The sequence below is a fragment of the Hemiscyllium ocellatum genome, chromosome X (genome assembly GCF_020745735.1).
Source record: "Hemiscyllium ocellatum isolate sHemOce1 chromosome X, sHemOce1.pat.X.cur, whole genome shotgun sequence".
Classification (NCBI taxonomy): domain Eukaryota; kingdom Metazoa; phylum Chordata; class Chondrichthyes; order Orectolobiformes; family Hemiscylliidae; genus Hemiscyllium; species Hemiscyllium ocellatum.
The window spans coordinates 14984455-15005947 of record NC_083453.1 but is presented as its reverse complement, the minus strand read 5'-3'; the positions used below and the strand labels follow the sequence as shown (position 1 = coordinate 15005947).

General features: G+C 41.8%; 1 protein-coding gene across 2 annotated transcripts in view; it reads right to left on the bottom strand.

Annotated features, from left to right (window-relative positions):
• The window catches only part of LOC132805819 (receptor tyrosine-protein kinase erbB-4-like), a 172141-nt gene that overhangs the window by 61808 nt on the left and 88840 nt on the right, over positions 1-21493 (bottom strand). For both annotated transcript variants that reach the window (XM_060821106.1, XM_060821108.1), the window contains exons 2-3: positions 20442-20593; positions 5425-5611 (exon numbers count right to left, since the gene is read on the bottom strand). In XM_060821106.1, the coding sequence (XP_060677089.1) occupies positions 5425-5611; positions 20442-20593 (339 nt within the window). The remainder of the gene's footprint in view (positions 1-5424; positions 5612-20441; positions 20594-21493) is intronic.

The following is a 21493-nucleotide window of genomic DNA, read 5'->3' as shown; positions in this document are numbered from 1 at the left end:
TGACATTACAAGCCAAAGGAAGCTACACTTTGTAAAGCGAATTGATGAGGTGAATATTTGACAATGCCTGTTGCTACATAAGTTCACACATTTAAGTACTCATTGCTTGCATTAACATGGCACTTTTTTGCTTTTATTTTTGAAGTAGTCATGACTTGGAGATTCCGATGTTGGACTGGGGTGTACAAAGTTAAAAATCACACAACACCAGGTGATAGTCCAACAGGTTTGATTGGAAGCACACCAGCTAGTGTGCTTCCAATCAAACCTGTTGGACTATAACCTGGTGTTGTGTGATTTTTATCTTTGAAGTAAAAATCTTTGTAATTCCACAATGTGCCACCAGGTGAACGCACAGGATCCAGTCTACATGACAGAAGACTGGTGGCAGCAATCTCAGGAGAAAGGCATTTTCCGAGGAGCTGGTTAAGGAATACAAATGTGAGCTCTCTTTATACAATAACAAGAGGTCTATCGGAGGCCACCCTGAAGTGTAAATGAAACACACTGATGACATTGAAGGCATCAAAAGTTTGTTGAAGGAGAAGCTTTCACTAAATATCTCTGACCAAATGTGCCAGTGACAGTAAAGTTAACCAACTGCTACCTCACTGCTTCAAACTCATAATTCCAATTCAAAGCAAAGATGGGCTAATCACTGAGCTCACCCATGCTCACTCCAGAAGCTCAATTTTAATCACTCCACCTTTGGCAACAAAATCTTCAAGTTGCTTTTCGGAAGGTCGGTGTAGACTTGATGGACCGAATGGCACCTTTCTGCACTGTAGGGATTCTATGATTCTTAAAACTATTTCCTTAACCAAACATTTGATCATCTGACTTAATATCTCTTTAAATGGCTGAGGTGTCATTTTGTCTGATGATGCAGCTCTGAAGTGCCTTAGGATATTTTGGTACACTAAAAGCACTACATAAATGCAAATTGTTGTTATCTTCAGTTGCTTTGAAGTCTCATTAATGCACATGCAGTCTCCCAATTGCTATATTTGCCCTGCAGTGTAACCAGGGTGATGGAGGGGCTATAGGATCTACCTCGATTACTGACCTACATTCACTGAAAGGGTACTTGTAAAGAGAACATCAATACTCAACTTGATCATGGCAGGGCAATTCAAGACATTCGCTTTGCAACAAGCTTTATCATGAGGTCCCTCATGATCCAATATGAGGAACTAAGTCACATAGATCAGGACATCTCCAATTCAATTTCTGGTATGAATTTGAATTTGAATTGAATTGAATATATTGTCACGTGTACCAAAGCACAAATAAAAAGCTTTGTCTTGTGAGCAATACAAGCAGATCACATAGTTAAATATCTTAGATAAATAATAGGTTACCAGCAGTAAAAACAAAAACACAGGGCCAGGCGAATGTTAAGAGTTTGTGAGTCCATTCAGTATTCTAACAACAGTAGGGTAGAAACTGTTGCAAAACCGGCTGGTGCGTGTGTTCAGGCCTCTGTAACTTCTCCCCGATGGTAGAGGTTGTAGAAAAGCATTGCCAGGGTGGGATGGATCTTTGAGAATGCTGGCGGCTCTTCCTTGACAGTGGGCCTGGTAGATGGATCTATAGATGGGAGGTTGGCCTTTGTGATTGTCCGGGTCTAGTTCACCACTCTCAGTAACCGTCTCCGATCTTGAATGGTACAGTTGCCATACCAGGTAGTGATACATCCAGGCAGAATGCTTTCGATGGCGCACCTATAAAGGTTGGCAAAGGTATTTGCCGCAATGCTAAGTTTCCTCAGCTGCCTGAGGAAGAAGAGATGTTGTTGGGCCTTTGTAAACAGTGCGTCCACATGTAGAGTCCAAGAAAGCTTGTTGTGGATGACCACTCCCAGGAGCTTGACATTCTCCACTTGTTCCACCTCTGTGTTGTTAATGTGTAGGAGGGGCATGAGTAACATCCCACTAAAAGTCAATAATGAGTTCCTTGGTTTTGCTGACATTGAGAGCTAGATTGTTCTCAGAATGCAAAATGTAATTATGGGTCCTAACTGGGGCAGAGCAATTAGCCTCTAACTAAGAAGAGGAAAACCAGTCAGGTTGTTGTAGTTGAGCACATTTCTACTGTAAAATGCGTTTTATGTAGTATCAGATGGGAATAGAATCACACTCAACTTTGATGTGTCCTAGTCAAACAGTCCACTCATACTGACTGACTGAGTTCCATCTTGAGAAAGTTGGATGACATACTAGAGGGGTTCCTGGCACCTGTATAAGCAGTGTGAAACAAACTCTTCAAGAGAAGAAGCAGGATGGGTGAGTATGATGCATAGCAGAAAAGCTGCAGGGTGGTTTTCTGCTGGCTAAATTTCACCATGCGTATCCTTTTTGATGCTTTGCTTTCTGAAATTTGGCTCCAATCCTGTTCCCCGGCTGAAAATCAGGTTTGACAGAAACTGTGCTTTTCTTACTGACTCATTGCAAAAGTCACAACAAATAAATCTTTTAATTACACCCGTCAAGTATCATCCAAACCCATGGATTTAACAGAGAATTCGAATGAGCTGGAGGGAAACACCAAGAGATTTTCGGTACAAAACAGACAGGATCTTCTTTTCCACCTGCTTAATTTGAAAGCCTTCAGATCTGAAACAACGCCTCCTTCTTAATTTAATCAACTTCCTTCGTTACAACCGGGCTGGAGGAGTGCATTGTTGCTCGAGCTCCATTATTTCACCAGTCACAAAGTATAAATAAAAATACTTTTCTCCAATTACCAACATGACCAATTAAATGCCTTACCTATATTGAGTTTTTAAAGTGACAAGATCAGTCAACCTGATTTTTAAAAATCAAAACAATCATTGGCTTATTATTAAAGCAAAACTGATTCAAAAAGATGCAATAACTAGTTAACATACAGTCAGTAAGATAGAAATAGAAATTCTTCTTCCTCTAAATATCCCCAAAACACACGTGTAAACATGCAGACCCTCAAGGAGAAGAGAAAAATAAAAGGTTGCTCTGCAGAGATTAGCTTTCTGGAAAAAATCACTTTATTCAATAGATAAATGTTTAAAGGCAAAAGAACATAAGGTAGAATGTTGGAGTGTCTATTGCTCAAATGTTCTCACACATGTGGTCAGTCGCTAATCATGTATGGTTGTTTTTGAAGTCTTAGAACATAGAACATTCCAGCGCAGTACAGGCCCTTTGGCCCTCGATGTTGCACTGACTTGTGAAACCAATCTGAAACCCTTCTAGCTACACTATTCCACTTTCATCCATATGTTTGTCCAATGACCATTTAAATGCCCTTAAAGTTGGCAAGTCTACTACTGTTGCAGGCTGGGTGTTCCATCCCCCTACTATTCCGAATAAAGAAACTACCTCTGACATCTGTCCTATATCTATCACCCCTCAATTTAAAGCTACATCCCCTTGTGCTAGCCATCACCATCCTAGGAAAAAGGCTCTCACTGTCCACCCTATCTAACCCTCCGATTATCTTATATGTCTCAATTAAGTCACCTCTCAACCTTCTTCTCTCCAATGAAAACAGCCTCAAGTCCCTCAGCCTTTCCTCGTAAGACCTTCCCTCCATACCAGGCAACACCCTAGTAAATCTCCTCCGAATCCTTTCCAAAGCTTCCACATGCTTCCTATAATGTGGTGACCAGAACTGTACGCAATACTCCAAGTGCGGCCACACCAGAGTTTTGTACAGCTGCAGCATGACCTCATGGTTCTGAAACTCAATCCCTCTACTAATAAAAACTAACACACCATATGCCTTCTTAACAACCCTATCAACCTGAGTAGCAACTTTCAGGGATCTATATACATGGACACTAAGATCTCTCTGCTCATCTACACTACCAAGAATCTTACCATTAGCCCAGTACTCTGCATTTTTGTTCCTCCTTCCAAAGTGAATCACCTCACATTTTTCCACATTAAAATCCATTTGCCACCTCTCAGCCCAGCTCTGCAGCTTATCTATGTCCCTCTGTAGCCTGCAACATCCTTCTGCACTATCCACAATTCCACTGATCTTAGTGTCATCTGCAAATTTACTAACCCATCCTTCTATACCCTCATCCAGGTTGTTTATAAAAATGATCAACAGCAGTGGACCCAAAACAGATCCTTGTGGTACACCACTAGTAACTGAACTCCAGGATGAACATTTTCCATTAACCACCACCCTCTGTCTTCTTTCAGCTTAGCTAATTTATGATCCAAACCGCTACATCACCCTCAATCCCATGCGTCCGTAGTTTGTGCAATAGCCTACTATGGGGAATCTTATCAAATGCCTTACTGAAATCCATACACACCACATCAACCACTTTACCCTCATCCACCTTGTTGGTCACCTTCTCAAAGAACTCAATAAGGTTTGTGAGGCACGACCTACCCTTCGCAAAACCGTGTTGACTATTCCTAATCAGCTTATTCCATTCTAGATGATTATAAATCCTCTCTCTTCTAATCTTTTCCAACACTTTACCTACAAGCGAAGTAAGGCTCACAGGTCTATAATTACCAGGGTTGTCTCTATTCCCCTTCTTGAACAAAGGAACAACATTTGCTATCCTCAAGTCTTCTGACACTATTCCTATAGACAATGACAATATAAAGATCAAAGCCAAAGGCTTGGCAATCTCCTCCCTGGCTTCCCAGAGAATCCTAGGATAAATCCTATCCAGTCCTTATCTATTTTTACACTTTCCAGAATTGCTAACACCTCCTCCTTGTGAACCTCAATTCCATCTAGTCTAGTCGCCCGATCTCAGTATTCTCCTCAACCAACATAGTCTTTTTCTAGTGTGACTATTGCAAAAAATATTCATTTAGCACTTCCCCTATGTCTTCAGACTCCATGCATAAGTCTTACAGATAAGCTTGCTCAGGAAACACAAACTTAAGATGTTCCTTCAATCACTTTTTCAAAAGAACAAATAGATTTCACTTGAACTTAATAGAAGGTTTTCTTTTCAGAAATAAGAGAGTGCAACTGGGCAGCTTGTTCTTAGTAGGCTTTCTTCCAACTAAACGATAGTGAGAACTGCAGATGCTGGAAAGTCAGAGTCAATAAAGTGTGGAACTTGAGAAAGCATAACAGGTCAAGCAGCATCATAGGAAGAGAGGAGCTGATGTCTCAGGTCAGAACCTTTCACCTTGATGGTTAAACAGCTTGTCAACACTCAATATATATGTTCTCATTGGTCGGGTACAGTTGTCTATGGGACTTGACCTGAGCACTCCTTTCAGAATAGGAGAAAAAGTCACAATGTCTGCAAAGGTGCCATAGTCATTGGAAATCCATGGTTAGGAGCTTTGTCAAGTGCTGAATCGACATTGGTAAAGGGGAATCTATGTCTTGCCCTCTTTGTATTGAACTGATCCTCCCAACAGCTCCTCCATTCACCCAGCATTTCAACAATCCTACCTGTTAGCTGTTTAAATCCAAGCTGTTTCAACCCATGAACTCCATCCTTCCGATAATTGAGAATGACCGAGAGTGCATACTTGTCATCATACAGCTTTGTGCCACGTATAATTCGTAGGTTTTCTAAAGGAAGATACTCAAACTGATTGAGGGCCACTAGAACGTATCCAGTCACCTCCCGGATCGACTGTGAGTGAGGGAAGGGTAGGTGGAATAGAAAACAAAATTAAGTCAGCATAAGGGGTGTAATCATTAGACAACAACATAACTTAATGAGAAAGAAATCAGTGCCCCAATGGCTGAATTTGCAATACGCACCCCAGAGTGAAGCTGAAATGAGAGGAACTTTTGCTTCAGTCCTGGCCTGTGCTGACTTATCTGATCTCACAGAGGACAACAGGGGAATGACAGAACTGGCCTCAGTTCAGAATTTGGAGGCGAGAATTGGGGCTGAGAAATCAGACAGAGTCCCATTTCTGACCACTGTCCACTGACAAAAGAATCAAGGGAATAAAAAGGTATTGAATTAAGGTGAATAACATGAGGAAGAATGCCTTTACATAGCAAGTGGTTAGGACCACCTTGAGTGCACAATGGAGGCTGTTTCAATCATAACTTTCAACAGCGTTTTGGATAATTATCTGAAGAGAAAACTTTTACATGATTACAGGGAAAAGGCAGAAGAATGGGGCTAGGAGAGGTCCTCTCCCTAACTTTGACTTCTCTTTTCTTCTAAGATGCTTCTTAAAACCTACCTCCTTAAACAATCTTTTGCTGACTTATCCTAATATCTCCTTATATAGCTCGATGTTGCAAAGTTTTAATGATGATACTCTTATGAAGCTGTGTTAAAGGCATTATGTAAATCCAATTTGTTCACAATTCAAGAAATAGTAACATCAGTTCAATCTCAGCAAACAATATTGGTCTTAAATGAATTTTGGTTTATGTTCACAAATGATCACTGTCCCAAAAATAATAACAATCATGTTTCTGGTTGATCTCATGACTCAGTCTCTTTCACGAATACAAAATGTAAGAGCTATTACTTGTGATGAACATTTATTATTTGTGTCAAACAGCTGCTGAATATGATGGTCACATCATCTGGGCATTTTTTTCCTTCTGTGCTATAACCAATCTATAATTTTATGATACCTGCTGAAGAATGCCTGTGTGGGGATTTTGGTTGATGAATGTGGTGTTCAGCAATGACTTCCTCACAGGTATTCTGCTCAGTATAACAAATATTTCTGATCAGCATTAAAATAATAAGAATCAGAAATCTAGGTCTGTTGGTCTTAGATTCACAGAATGGACAAGGTAGTAGAGGATAACCAGAAGCAATTAGTGTTTCCAGAAGAGAGGTATAAACTGGAGGTATAAAAATACATTTTATTTCATTTTCAATATTCAGAGCTTTCCTCAATTTGTTTATACTGTGTTGCCTAACTACATAAATGGCTGAACTCTGCACTATTGCATCAAACATATGGGGATGATGATGATAACTCTAAGTCATTATGGGAAGCGATACGCAAAGGTCAGAAGTGTGAATATTTAAATGAACTACATGGCATCAATGTCAACTTCACCAGTTTCCTCATCTCCCCTTCCCCCACCTCATCCCACATCCAACTCTCCAACTTGGCACCGTTCCGCTTGGACTGTCCTACCTGTCCATCTTACTTTCTACCTATTCCACCCTCCCCTCTGACCTATCACCATTACCCCCATCTGCATCTTCTGTACCTATCGCCTTCCCAGCTATCTTCCCCCCCCACCCCCACCCTCATATTTATCACTCATCCCCTCTTCCCCCTTCCCACATTCCTGCTGTACTTCTCCAGCGCCACACTTTTCAACACTAGTGCAGCAGTGTCTAAACTGGGGGAAGGCCAATTTCAATATCATTAGACAGGATATGGCAAAAATAGACTTGCAGATAGATCCACGTTTGGAAAGTGGGAATCTTTTAAAAATAGTATAGTAAGAATTCAGGGCTAGCGTATTCCGTTAAGAATGAATGGCAAGAGCAGCAAGTCCAGGGAGCCCTGGATGTTTAGGGGATACTGAGAGTTTGAGAAAGGAAAAAGGAAGCTTATGTTAGGTATAACGCATTAAAAACAGGGGAGGCCCTTCAAAGGTATAGGGTGTAGAGGGTTGCTTAAAAAATAAAATTAGGAAGGCAAAGAGGGGCAATGAAATATCTTTTGGCGGATAGGACCAAGAAAAACCCCAAGGTGTTTTCAAGTGGTGCCTGTTAAAGACCAAACCGACAACCTGTGTGGAGCCAGAGGATGTGGGTGAGATCTAAAATGAATATTTCTCATCTATATTCATAAAGGAGAAAGAATTGTAGCTGGGGATTTCAATTGGGATGGTGAGGCTCTAGAGCCAAGATTAGAGTAGTGTTGGAAAAGCACAGCAAGTCAGGCAACATCCGAGGAGGAAAATCGATGTTTCGGGCAAAAGCACTTCTTCATTCCTGCTCCTCGGATGCTGCCTGACCTGCTGTACTTTTCCAGCACTATAATCTTGACTGTAATCTCCAGCATCTACAGTATCCACCTTTTCCTGGTGAGGCTCTAGTTTTAATGGGAAAACAGGTATAAATCCTCAGGACCTGACGAGATGGGAAGCAATGGAGAAGATTGCTGAGGCCTTGACAGAGTTATTTAGTACTTCACTAGCCACAGATGATTGGAGGATAGTTAATGTGATTCCTTTGTTCAAGAAGGACATCAGGGATAGGCCAGTTAATCACACACCAGTTAGTCTGATGTCAGTGGTAGAGAAATTATTGGAAAAAATTTTGAGGGACAGGATTAATCAATACTTGGAAAGGCAAGAATATTCAACGTGAATCTATTACAGGGAGATCCTGTCCGACTAATTTAATTGAAAAGGTGATGAAATATACTGACGAGGTAATGCAACTGATGTGGTTTACATGGATTTCAGATTTGACAAGGTCCCACATGGAAGGCTGGCCCAAAAGGTAAGAGCCCATAGGATCCAACATAAGTTTGCAAACTGGACCCAAAATTGGTTTGCAAATAGGAGAGTTGTTTTTGTGATTGGAAGTCTGTGACCAATGGTGTACCACAGGGATCAGTGCTGGGACCCTTGCTATTTGTCATGTACATTAACAACTTGGATGTGAGTGCAGAAGGATTAGTAGGTTTGCAGATGACATGAAAATTGGTGGTGTTATTGATAGTAAAGAGGATAGTCTCAGGCTACAACCTGATAATCATCAGCTGGTAAATTGGGCAGAGCAATGGTAGATGGAATTTAGCTCTGACAAACACAAGGTAATGCATTTTGGGACCACTAATAAGGGAAGAATATACACAATGAATATCCCTATGGAGCACTGAGGAACAAAAAGACCTTGGTGCAGAAGTCCATAGATCAGTGTCAGCACAGGTAGACACAGTGGTGAAGGTTGTGTATGGAATGCTTGCCTTCATTAGCCAGGGTATGGAATATAGGAGCAAGAAAGTCTTGTTACAACTTTATAAGCATTGGTTAGCCTGCAGATGGAATACCATATGCAGTTCTGGTCGCCACATCCGAAGGACATCATTGCACTGGAGAAGATATAGAGGTGATTCACCAGGATGTTACCTGGGATGGAAAGTCTCAGTTTTGAGGAGAGACTGGATAGACTGGGCTTGTTTTACCTGGAAAACAAAGGAGGCTGAGGGGGTGATTGAGGAAAACAAAATTGAGAGGCATGGACAGGGTAGATCGTGTGAATCATTTCCCCTGGCAGATATCATAGAATCCCTACACTGTGGAAATAGGCCATTAGGCCCAACAAGTCCACACCAACCCTCCAAAGAGTAACCCACATAGACCCATTCCCCTACACTACATTTACCCCTGATTAATGCACCTGACCTACACATCCCTGAAACACTATGGGCAACTTAGCATGGCCAATTCACCTGACCTGCACATCTTTGGATTGTGGGAGGAAACCAGAGCAAACCCACGCAAACATGGAGAGAATGTGCAAATTCTGCACAGATAGTCACCTGAGGCTGGAATCGAACCTGGATCCCTGGTGCTGTAAGGCAGCAGTGCTGACCACTGAGCCACCATGCTACCACTATGTCTAAGACCAAAGGACATACATTTAAGCTGAGGAGTAAATGTTTAGAGGGGATCTGAGGAAAATGGTCTCACCTAGAGTGTGATAGAAATATGGAACGCGCTGCTTGAGAGGGTGCTGGAGGCAGGTACTCTCACAATATTTAAGCAGCAGCTGGACAAGCACTTAAAATGCCAGGGCATAGTAAACTGTGGATTAAGTGCAGACAAATGGGATTAGTGTATTTTGCTGTTTGTTGGTTAGCATATGCATAGTGGGCCAAAGGGCCTTTTTCTATGCTGTATGACTCTTTGACTTCCAGGACAGGTACAGCATGGGTTACAGAGTAAAACTCTCTCTACTGTTTTAAGACTGAAAGTAAAGCTTCCTCAACACTGTCCCCATGAAACATTCCCAATTCAGGGACAATACAGGGTCAAATACAGAGTAAAACTCATTCTACTCTGTCGAACTAAAAGTAAATTGAAAATAAAGTGCTCTTGACATCATCCCTATCAAACACTTCCAGGACAAGGACAGCATGGGGTTGGATCCAGATTAAACTTCTCTCTACTCTTTTAAACTGAAAGTAATCTCCCTCAACATTGTGCTGTCCCTGTCCTGGGAGTGTTTCGTGGGGACAATTTCAAGGAGGATTTACTTTCAGATTACTTTCAGTTTAAAAGAGCAGAGAGAGCCAAACACTAAATTGGCTGGTGGAGAGAAAACAAAGTTCATACTAATACAGTAAGGAATGAACATACGAGATTATAGCAAATATTACAATTGTATATAATGCTTTACTCTTTATTTAACCCTGTGTTGTAACTGCCTCAGATAGTTTTAATGGAGACATTGTAGAGGGAGTATTACTCTGTATCTAACCCTGTGCTGTCCCTGTCCTGAGAGTGTTTGATGGGGACAATGTAAGATACAGAATAAAACTCCCTCTACACTGTCCTAATCGCGCACTTCCAGGACAGGGATAGCACAGGCTTAGATACAGAGTAAAGCTCTCTCTGCACAGTCCCCATTAAACATTCCCAAGACAGGGACAGCACAGGGTCAGATACAGAGTAAAGCTCCCACTACAATGTCCCCATCAAACACTCTCAGGACAGGGACAGCACAGGGTTGGATACAGAGTAATACTCCCTCTACAATGTCTCCATTAAAACTATCTGAGGCAGTTACAACACAGGGTTAAATAAAGAGTAAAGCATTATATACAATTGTAATATTTGCTATAATCTCATATGTTCATTCCTTACTGTATTAGTATGAACTTTGTTTTCTCTCCACCAGCCAATTTAGTGTTTGGAGTTCCATAAAGCTCCCCATCTTTCCATTTTCTCCCCTTTTTTCCTCATTGAGATAGAAGCAGAGTTAAAGTGAGAGTGTGTCTTTACTGACAAGATCATAATGAAGGGAGATTTTCATCATTGTAAATTCACAAGAACGGGAACTACAATTACAGAGAAAACATCCTTTTGCCAATTCAGTGTGGACTGCATTAGAACCCAGCTTCCAGAGACTACTGGAGAACATGCTAACTCTCAATGCCACCCAGCCTCCTGAATTCGAATCTCTCTGACTTGTGCTGCAACAGTAACAAGAGTGTCTTATTTCAGTACAACATAGCTGTCTAACAATTCATTGTGCTGCCTTTACAGTAAATAACGGAGTATAAATATTAAACTGCCTCCCGACACACGACTCATCAGCAGTGACAGTACCAGAAGGCAAAGCAAGGAAACAGGACAAGCTGAACTCAGGGTACCCACGTCAGGGTGATTTGTAACAAATGATCTGCCCTTTGACCTCCCGTTACTGAAAGAATTTACAAGGAAATGCATTAATTTAAGCTCAAATTCATTTCAGCATCCCGCAGAAGCTCATTAACTTAAAGTTGGTCCACAATGCAAACTCAAGTTCAGAGAAAGAGAGAAGCTTATGAGGCTTCATCCATTGGGAATAAGGAGGTGCACATATTCCGCTCAATCAGCCTTGGTGCTCAGTAAAGGAGAGAAGATGCAAGTATAGTGTGTGTCAAAATGTTTGTGATAGTTGTCTTTAGAAGAGCTCAGGCCACCTCCAGACACAATGCAGAAATTAAGGGATACTTTAAACACTTGCCCTGGTTAGGTGATCACAGCTGACACAGCATTTGGAATGCTACATTTGCCATCTGAATTGTGGGCTAAGGAGGGGAAATATCAACAAAACTTCCCGCTGCTGTTTCCATCCAATGATCTCTGTCAGAAAGTGCACATGGATGCAAAGGTCAACACAAAATGGTAATCAGGCTTAAGTGCAAGGTTTCCCCCAATTGAGTCATGTTGCTGACCCCTCACAGTTCACAGATGAAGATTGGGTATTTGGACAAGGCACTATATAAGTGCTTGGCACCCAGCAAGGAGTTACTGCCTTCAAGAGAGGAAGGGAAAGAAATGGAGAGAAGATTGAAGGGAAATAAATAAAACTTTCTGTTGTCAGCTTCCAATGATCCCCTATCCAGGAATTATTAAAACAAAAACATCCTTTGGAAAGTTGAAAAATAAAAATAGGCCCTCAGGACCTAAAGCAGTTGTTTGCCTTTTTGAGGAGCATCTTTAGCATTTATAAACCAACAGAAAAGTTTCTGCACTTCTTGTCTCAGTAATTTTTAAATGACTCCTGGCCCTGTCGAGGTCCAGACAGGCAGTACCTTATTTGTGGTTTGAAGTAACGATTGTGTGTTATTTAGTACTCTGTATAATGATGAATGTGGCAACGTACCTGCATTTCAATTGAGAAAACTACTTTCATTTCTCCCCCACAGTATGGTAAATGATCAAACAGACTTCATAAACCTCAATTAATTTGCATGGCTCCTTCTTCTGTTGTTGGAATGTTTCAAGAGCTTTTCAACCAATAATGGCTTTCTGTTTGCCAAGCAAAATATGCAACAGACTCATACACAAAAAAAATCTGATTTAGGTCATGTTGGTTCGGGGAATATTGGTCAATTTTCAAAAAGATGTTAATGGAACCTTTTAAGTTCACCTGAAAATCTTACTTAAAGACCAGGACCTTCAGCATTGCAGCTCTCCTTTGTCTAAGCTAGGACTTCCAGTCGTAATGGAAACTTGGTAGAGTTCTAACCAAAGGTCACTAACCTGAAATGCTATGCAACTGTTTCTCTTCCCACAGATGCTGCCTGACCTGGATTCCCATTGTTTTCAGTATTGTCTGCTTATATTTCAGATTTTCAGTTTCAGTAGAATTTTTACTCTTGTATTAGTAAAGGTGCGACCTGCATTGTAATAGCTCACATTGTAATTAATGTGGTCCAAATGGAAACACAGGCAGCTTTTCGGAACAGGATAGTCTGGAGAAGTCAACCCATGCCCCCTTTTTCTGCAGCAGCGTGCTAATTTCTGAGCTTTAAATGTCCAGCAACATAGCCAGACCCTTTGACCGCTGCTGTGAAAGGGTAAGGGTAGAAAGTAAGTGTGGGGTTAGGGTGGTGTCAAGTGGGTAATGTGCCAAATAAGTGATAACATACTTAGGATGGGTCAGGAGGGGCATGGTTGTTGGAGCCATTGGGGATAGGTGTGGCTGGAGTTGGCAGGGGTGGTGTTGGGATGGTGAGCAAGGTTGGGGGGAAGATGTCAAGGCCAGCAGATCAAAGAGTTTGGATCCCAGGCTGATGGTGTGGTGGTTGGTGTTGAGAGAGTTGATGGGTTTTCAGACCAGGACTTGGAGGCTGGTTTTGGAGGGGGGAGGATAGTATTGAATTGTGTTGTGGAGGGGGTGGAGGAAGAAATATTGTCAGGAGACTGGAATGTGTGTGTGTGTGTGTGTGTGTAGTTATGGTGGGGGATCTAGTTAATATTTGCACAGGTGTTAGACTAGCATTTTAAAATGTCTAATTTTTCGTGGGTAATATTAGCAGAAGTTGAATGCTCCAAATTTTCCAACACAAAGGGTTTTTCTCCCCAAAGATTCATGAGAATTACCCATCAGAACCTTAAATTTCAAGGCAATTCCCAAGATGCCTGCTGTGTCTGGATTCTGCAGGGTCCTGATGCTCAACTCCAGTCTGCACTGCTCAGTGATTATCTGGCAATTAGAATATCCAGCAGGAGGCTGGAAGAACACAGCAAGCCAGTCCTAAAGAACGGTTTATACACAAAACGTCAACTCCTCCACCTCCTGATGCCATCTAACTTGCTGTGTTCTTCCAGCTTCCTGCCTGTCTACTTTGGATTCCGGCATCTTTAGTTTTTTTTTCGTCTCTATTGGAATACAGAACAACCTCAGTTATCCAAACATCAATTATCCAAATTTCGGATAATGCGAACAAGATCTCAAGGTCCTGTAAAAAACGTTATCCGAACTCGCAGATATCCGAACAAAATACTCCCTGCCCGTCTCGTTTGAATAATCGAGGTTGATCTGTATCCAGGACAGGGAAAATAGTCCCAAGAAATTTTTTTCACAGAATAGAAGGAATTTTGTCTTTTATTTTACAGAACAGTGGATGTAAAGTACATGGAATGAAGATCATGCAGACGGAAATCACGTAATTAATAAAAAGAAGAGAATTCTCACCTGACAGTTTAACAATTTGGGATATTCTGTCTGCAACTGGAACAAATTAGGGAACCTCGCCCAGGATCTGGTTGTAACAAGAGGGATTTTGGATTTCTCGGAGCAGCAGTGACATTGCAATAATGTATGTGCTTCAAAATTATTTCATTGGCAATAAAGTGCTTTGGAAATTTTCAATAAAACATCTATTAAATAAATAAAGTGCTTTGAAACATGCTGAGGTCATGAAATGCACAATATAAATGTAAGCCTTTCTTTAGATGAAATAAGGATTTCAGACAAGATTTTATACAAAGGTCTCACCTACTTGCTTTGGTGGACATGAACGATCCCAGGGTATGATTATTAAAAAGAGCAAAAGGTTTTTCCTTTGTGTCCAGGTTAAGATTTATCCCTCAACCAACATCACTAAAATCGATAATGATCTGATTAATATCATATTGCTGTTTGTGGGAGTTTGCTGTGCACAGCTTGGCTTCTGCATTTTCTACATTGCAACCTTAAGTGTACCTCTCAAGTACTTTATTGGATGTAAAGTGCTTTAAGACATCCAATGGCTCTGAATACTTTCTCTCTGTCCTTTTCCTGGCTTTGTAAATGCTCCTCCCAGCAAAGCACTGAGTCACACAGATCAAGAGCGTGGAGTGAGCTGATCTCAGCATGGGCAATTGTTAGAAGCTATAAATTACCTCTTTAGCCCTCATGGAAAGAAATAATTATTGAGCAACAGCTCTTTCTCTTGTAATCCCCACTGGAAAACGAACGTGTGCGGATGCTGGGTGAAGAAAGGATAGGGCAGGTGTGATCCTATCCATAACCAAATAGCCTACTGCCATACAGTGTCTGGGCTAACCCATTAGGAACAGCCATAAAGACCTGCAGAGTCAGGAAGCATTCACAAGTCAGCAGCAGCCGCTGATTCTGGATTAACCGAGATCATGCTCACTGCGAGTTCTGAGTGAAGATTGACAGCTGCAGAGAAGCCTGTTGTGGCTGGATAGCCTCCATACTGTGCATATTGACTTCACACATGCTGACCTTGAAGTCCTCTCAGTCCAGCTGGTGTGATGTAAAGTTTAAAAATAGGGAACGTTTGCCTTGACTAAATAAATGCATGTTTTAAAAAAAAGTGTAATTGGATCTCGCTCCTCTGCAGCATCCCCGTTCCCACTCCAAAACCCACCCCCAAATTTTCCACTCTTCTCTCAAGGACCTGCCTGGGGTTTTCCAATTCTGTGCTTGTCAGCATTTATTTTAAGAGATGGACTATCATGGGCTGGCGAACACAGACAGGAGCAGATCACCCTGGGCACTGACTAATTCGGCAGCCCGGAGGTGCCCACTCTCACTACTCTACCACAAGGGCCACTTGTGTGAAAGTTGTGTTACTCAACCCACAGAACAGTACAGCAGCAGGAGGAATCACTGTCCTCAGAATGAAGACATCATAACCCACTCAACGATTAAGCACAAAATGACTGAGTGAAAGCAGGCTCACAGTGTGGTGAGAAATGCTGCTCTCATTTGACTCAATCTAATAATGTTTATTTGACAAAATGGTTTCATCCTTTTTGCATAAGGTGCAAGAGCCACAAAATCCTCAGAAAGAACTTATTTATAGTCGGTCAGTAGACAGAAAAAAAACATCCAGTCAAGACTGGATGGAAATCAATGTACTGTTGCCAAGAAATATAGAAGCCTCATCAGTTAAGATTAAAGAAATGAATTGAATTGAATTGAATTTATAGTCACGTGTACTGAGGCACAGTGAAAAGCTTTGCCTTGCAAGCAATACAGGCAGATCACAAAGTTAAGTAGCATAGATAGTAAATAATAGGTAAACAGTAGCAAAAACAAAAACACAGGTACAGGTGAATGTTAAAAGAGTTTGTGAGTCCATTCAGTATTCTAACAACAGTAGGGTAGAAACTGTTTTGAAACCGGCTGGTGCGTGTGTTCAGGCTTCTGTACCTTCTCCCTGATGGTAGAGGTTGTAGAAAAACATTGCCAGGGTGGGATGGATCTTTGAGAATGCTGGCGGCCTTTCCTTGACAGTGGGCCTGGTAGATGGATTCTGTAGATGGGAGGTTGGCCTTTGTGATTGTCCGGGCTGAGTTCACCACTCTCTGTAACCGTCTCCAATCTTGAATGGTACAGTTGCCATACCAGGTAGTGATACATCCAGACAGAATGCTCTCGATGGCGCACCTATAAACATTGGCAAAGGTATTCGCTGCCATGCCAAATTTCCTCAGCTATTTGAGAAAGAAGAGACGTTGTTGGACCTTTGTAACCAGTGTGTCCACATGAAGAGTCCAAGAAAGCTTGCTGTGATGATCACTCCCAGGAGCTTGACACTCTCCACTTGTCCCCCCTCTGTGCTGTTAATGAATAGGGGGGCATGCGTTCCTTGGTTCTTCTGGCATTGAGAGCTAGGTTGTTCTCAGTGTACCATTTTTCCAGGTCTTCCACCTCCTGCCTGTAGTCTGTTTCATCGCCATCTGAGATTCGACTGACTATGGTGGCGTCATCAGCGAATTTGTAAATGGCATTAGTCTGGTATTTGGCAACGCAGTCATGGGTAGACAGTGAGTACAGTAGGGGACTGAGTACACACCCCTAGGGGATCCAGTGTTGAGTGTTAATGAGGATGAAATATTGTGCCCAGTCTTCACTGATTGTGGCCTGTGGGTCAGGAAACTGAGGATCCAGTTACAGAGAGTGGAGCTTAGTCCAAGATCACTAAGTTTCATAATCAGCCTCAAGGGGATAATAGTGTTGAAGGCTGAACTGTAGTCAATGAGTAGGATTCTTATGTAGCTGTTCTTGGTGTCAAGATGTTCTAGGGAGGAGTCAAGAGTAGTGGGGAGGCTAGAGTTGATTATTGCCATGACCAACCTTTCAAAGCACTTCATGACCACTGAAGTTAGGGCCTCTGAAAGGTAGTCATTCAGACATGCTGCATGAGCCTTCTTTGGCACAGGGATGATGTTGGCCCTCTTGAAACAGGCAGGGACAGTGGCCTGCTGCAGGGAGAGGTTGAAGATGTCCGAGAAGACCTCTGCCAGTTGATCTGAGCATGCTCTGAGTGCATGGCCTGGTACTCCATCTGGTCCCATCGCTTTTCTTGGATTTACACGAAAGAAAACTGATGGCAAGTGAAGTAAACACCTTGGCCTATAATTTCAGCTGTGCAAAGCAGAGTTGCAGGAACCATGCTGAATACAACCATGTTGCAGCCAGCATTACCCATTGGGATGGGTTGATAGTGGTGCAGGAAATTAGCTTCACTGAGACCTCTTAAAGACAGCCATTACCCCTCGCAGTAAGGAGCACACTGTAAAATACGTAGAGTCATAGAAATGTACAGCATGGAAACAAAAGACTCTTTGGCCCAACCCTTACATGCCAACCAGATATCCTACATTAATTTAATCCCATTTGCCAGCGCTTGGCCCATATCCCTCGAAACCCTTCCCATTCATATACCCATCCAGGTGTATCTTAAATGTTGTCATTGTACCAACCTACACCACTTCCTCTGTGGACAGACAGGAGGCTGGAAGAACACAGTAAGCCAGGCAGCATCAGGAGGTGGAGAAGTTGACACTTCGGGTGTAATGCCTCCACCACTTCCTCTGGCAGCTCATTCCAGACACACATCACCCTCTGCGTGAAAACGTTGCCCCTCAGGTCCCTTTTAAATCTTTCCCCTCTGACCCTAAACCTTTGCCCTCTAGTTCTGGACTCCTCCACCCCAAGGAAAATACTTTGTCTGTTTACCCTATCCATGCCCTTCATGATTTTATATACTGACATAAGGTCACCCCTCAGCCTCTAAAGCTCCAGGCTCCAGGGAAAACAGCCCCGGCCTATTCAGCCGCTTCCTATAGCTCAAATCCTCCAACCCTGGCAACATCCTTGTAAATCTTTTCTGAACTCTTTCAAGTTTCACAACATCTTTCCAAAAGGAAGGAGACCAGAATTGCACCAATATTCCAACAGTGGCCTAACCAATGTCCTGTGCAGCCGCCACATGTCCTCCCAACTCCTGTACTCAATACTCTGACCAATAAAGGAAAGCATACCAAACGCCTTCTTCACTATCTTATCTACCTGTGACTCCACTTTCAAGGAGCTATGAACCTGCACTCCAAGGTCTCTTTGTTCAGCAACACTCCCCAGGACCTTACCATTAAGTGTACAAATCCTGCTCTGATTTGCCTTTCTAAAATGCAGCACCTCGCATTTATCTAAATTAAACTCCATCTGCCACTCCTCGGCCCATTGTCCCATATGATCGAGATCCCATTGTACTCTGAAGTAACCTTCTTCATTTTCTACTACACCTCCAATTTTGGTGTCATCTGCAAACTTACCAACCATACCTCCTATGTTCACATCCAAATCATTTTTATAAATGACAAAAAGTAGTAGACCCAGCACTGATCCTTGTGGCACTCCACTGGTCACAGGCCTCCAGTCTGAAAGGCAACCCTCCACCACCACCCTCTAGCTTCTACCTTCGAGCCAGTTCTGTATCCAAATGGCTAGTTCTCTCTATTCCATGTGACCTAATCTTGCTCACCAGTCTACCATGAGGAATCTTGTCAAACACCTTACTGAAGTCCATACAGATCATGTCCACTGCTCTTCCCTCATCTTTGTTACTTCTTCAAAAAACTCAATCAAGTTTGTGAAACATGATTTCCCATGCACAAAGCCATGTCGACTATCCCCAATCAGTCCTTGCCTATTCAAATACATGTAAATCCTGTCCCTCAGGATTGTCTCCAATAACTTGCCCACCGCTGATGTCAGGCTCACTGGTCTATAAGTCCCTGGCTTTTCCTTACCACCTTTCTTAAATAGTGTCATGAAGTGAATTGTCCAAACTACAAGGGACGAGTCAAAATTGTTGAAGGAGCAATGCTTGTGATGTCCTTAGAAATGTTTATTGGCTGGAGACATTTGACTGTAGCTATTGTACATGTAAATATAGGGAGAGTGGAAAGAGAGCAGGAGTTTCAGATATCTTGGGGTTTTATTCAACCTTTATTTTTCCTCAGTGACTTGCTGGGGTTAGGTTTCATATATGCTGGTAAACCTCTGGTACCTAACCTCTTTCGAAGGCAATCATTTCTATATCTGATCTTGGATGGAGTTTCAGGGAACTGTTTGACTGTGGAGGTTATGTTTTGGAGATTGGAACGAGTGGAGAGCATGGAGAATGGGGTCATTGTTCAATAACCTGTGTGTTTTCCTCAACCTTGTTCAAGGGTAGAAAACTAATTTCAGTGACCATTGTACAGCAAAGTGTTTCATATCCTAGTTCAACCATTTTTATGGCCTTGCCGACACTATGATTGTCCAGCCTCTGACAGTCAGACTGGAGCCTAAATCATCTGAATTCAAATTCTGATCAGCTTGACCGATTTACTTTCAGAATAGTGTTACTTAACCAAGAGACTTCTCAAGCCTGGGTTACTCCAGTGGCATGTTGGTAGGACTTGCTGGTATACTTAGAACAGAATCTTCCCATTCACAGAATTTACCACATCTTTCCATTCTGCTTTTCAGGATTTCAGAATCAAAGCCATTGAGCTGAGAATCCTCGACACAAGTGGGAATTGAAAAAGGTAAGAGACCAACATTCAATAGATCTTTGATACAAATAATGAGTGCTAATCACAACCATTCTGCCCAAATATACATAACAATTTTGTGTTGGTGAAAGGACCTGAATTGTGAAATCAAGAAAAAGATCATCAACAATCATCATATTTTCTGAGACAATGAACACTTGTGAATATGAACCAAAATTAATTAAGGCCAATAAACGTTAAATAGAGATTACTATTTCTTAGATTGTGAACAAATTGCATTTATATAATATAGCATCTTTAACATAGAAAACATCCCAAGCATTTCAGAACATCATCAATAAAACTTTGACATCAAGCCACATTAGGATATATTTGGACACATGATCTAAATCTCAATCCAAGAGGTAGATTTTAAGGGACATCTTAAAAGGAAGAGAGGGGCATCATGGATTTTTCAAAGCTTGGGTCCTGGGCAGCTGAATGTAAGACCACCAAAGTCAGGAATGCTAAAAAAAAGCTGGAATTAGTCAAGTTCAGATATGCCAGAGGGTTGTAAGAAGTTCTAGAGATAGGAAAGAAGTGAATCTAAGGAGGTACTTGAAAGTAAGAATGAGGATTTTAAATGATAAATGCACACAGAACACGTTACAAGTCAAATATGCAAAATGCCTGTGTTATTCTGCCGTTTACAGAGAATGGCTTTTTGTCCCTACCCTCAGGAATGTGAGGTTGCGGTTAGCATCGATGTTTGTGATCTCCAAGTTGCCCATCACAATCTCGCAGTTCGTGTACATCTTCTGGAGTTGCTGGTACTGCTGCTCGAGGCCAGATAGTGAACTCAACTTATTTTCTGTGCCAGCACACACTGAAAAAACACAAACAGAGACACTTTCAGTAAACAAGAGTTTACATTCACCAGTTAATTCAGTTTCTTGTTGTCTTTTTATTAAATCCTAGAGGCAGAGTACACCTATTGGGTAAAGCTTGTGTATTAAGAAATCACAAGTATCAGTTCCTTCATCATCAATTTTGTTCCATTCATAGTTTTGCTCCCTTATTGAGGTGGTTTCTCATTTCAGATCACAGTGCACAGTGTAAGACAAGCTATAGTGTACTAGATTTGCATAAACAGAATATTTTTACAGATACTGAACAGTAACTTCTTATTAGGTAAAAACAATAACTGCAGATGCTGGAAACCAGATTCTGGATCAGCAGTTCAGGCTGAACTGCTGTGCTCTTCCAGCACCACTGATCCAGTAACTTCTTATTGTCTGACCCAGTGCATCAGTAACTATTCTGTGCTTTTAACAGAGTAGATGTTTTGGGTTTAGTGAAGTGACCTTTCAGTGGACCCAAAACATTAACTCTGCTTTCTCTCCACAGATACTGCCAGAGCTGCTGAGTTTCTCCAGCAATTTCTGCTTTCATTAGAGCATATGACCTTGGTCAAAGAGGTACTTTCTCAAGGAGCATCTTAAAAGGAGGAAAACATGTGGTGGAGCGTTTTAGGAAGGGAATTTCAGAGCTGGGTGCCCAGGTAGCTAAAGACATTGCCACTAAAAATGAAGAGATGTACATCAGAGATGTGCAACAAGCCTAAATTGGAGGTTTCAGAAATCTCGGAGGGTTATGATGTAGAGGAGCAGAGTTAAGGAGGACTAAGAACAGGGAAGGATTTGAAAACAAAGATGAGGATTTTTAAATCAAGGCAAAGGTTGATAGGTGAGCAGGATTTTGTTGTGAATTAGAATATGGGCGGCAA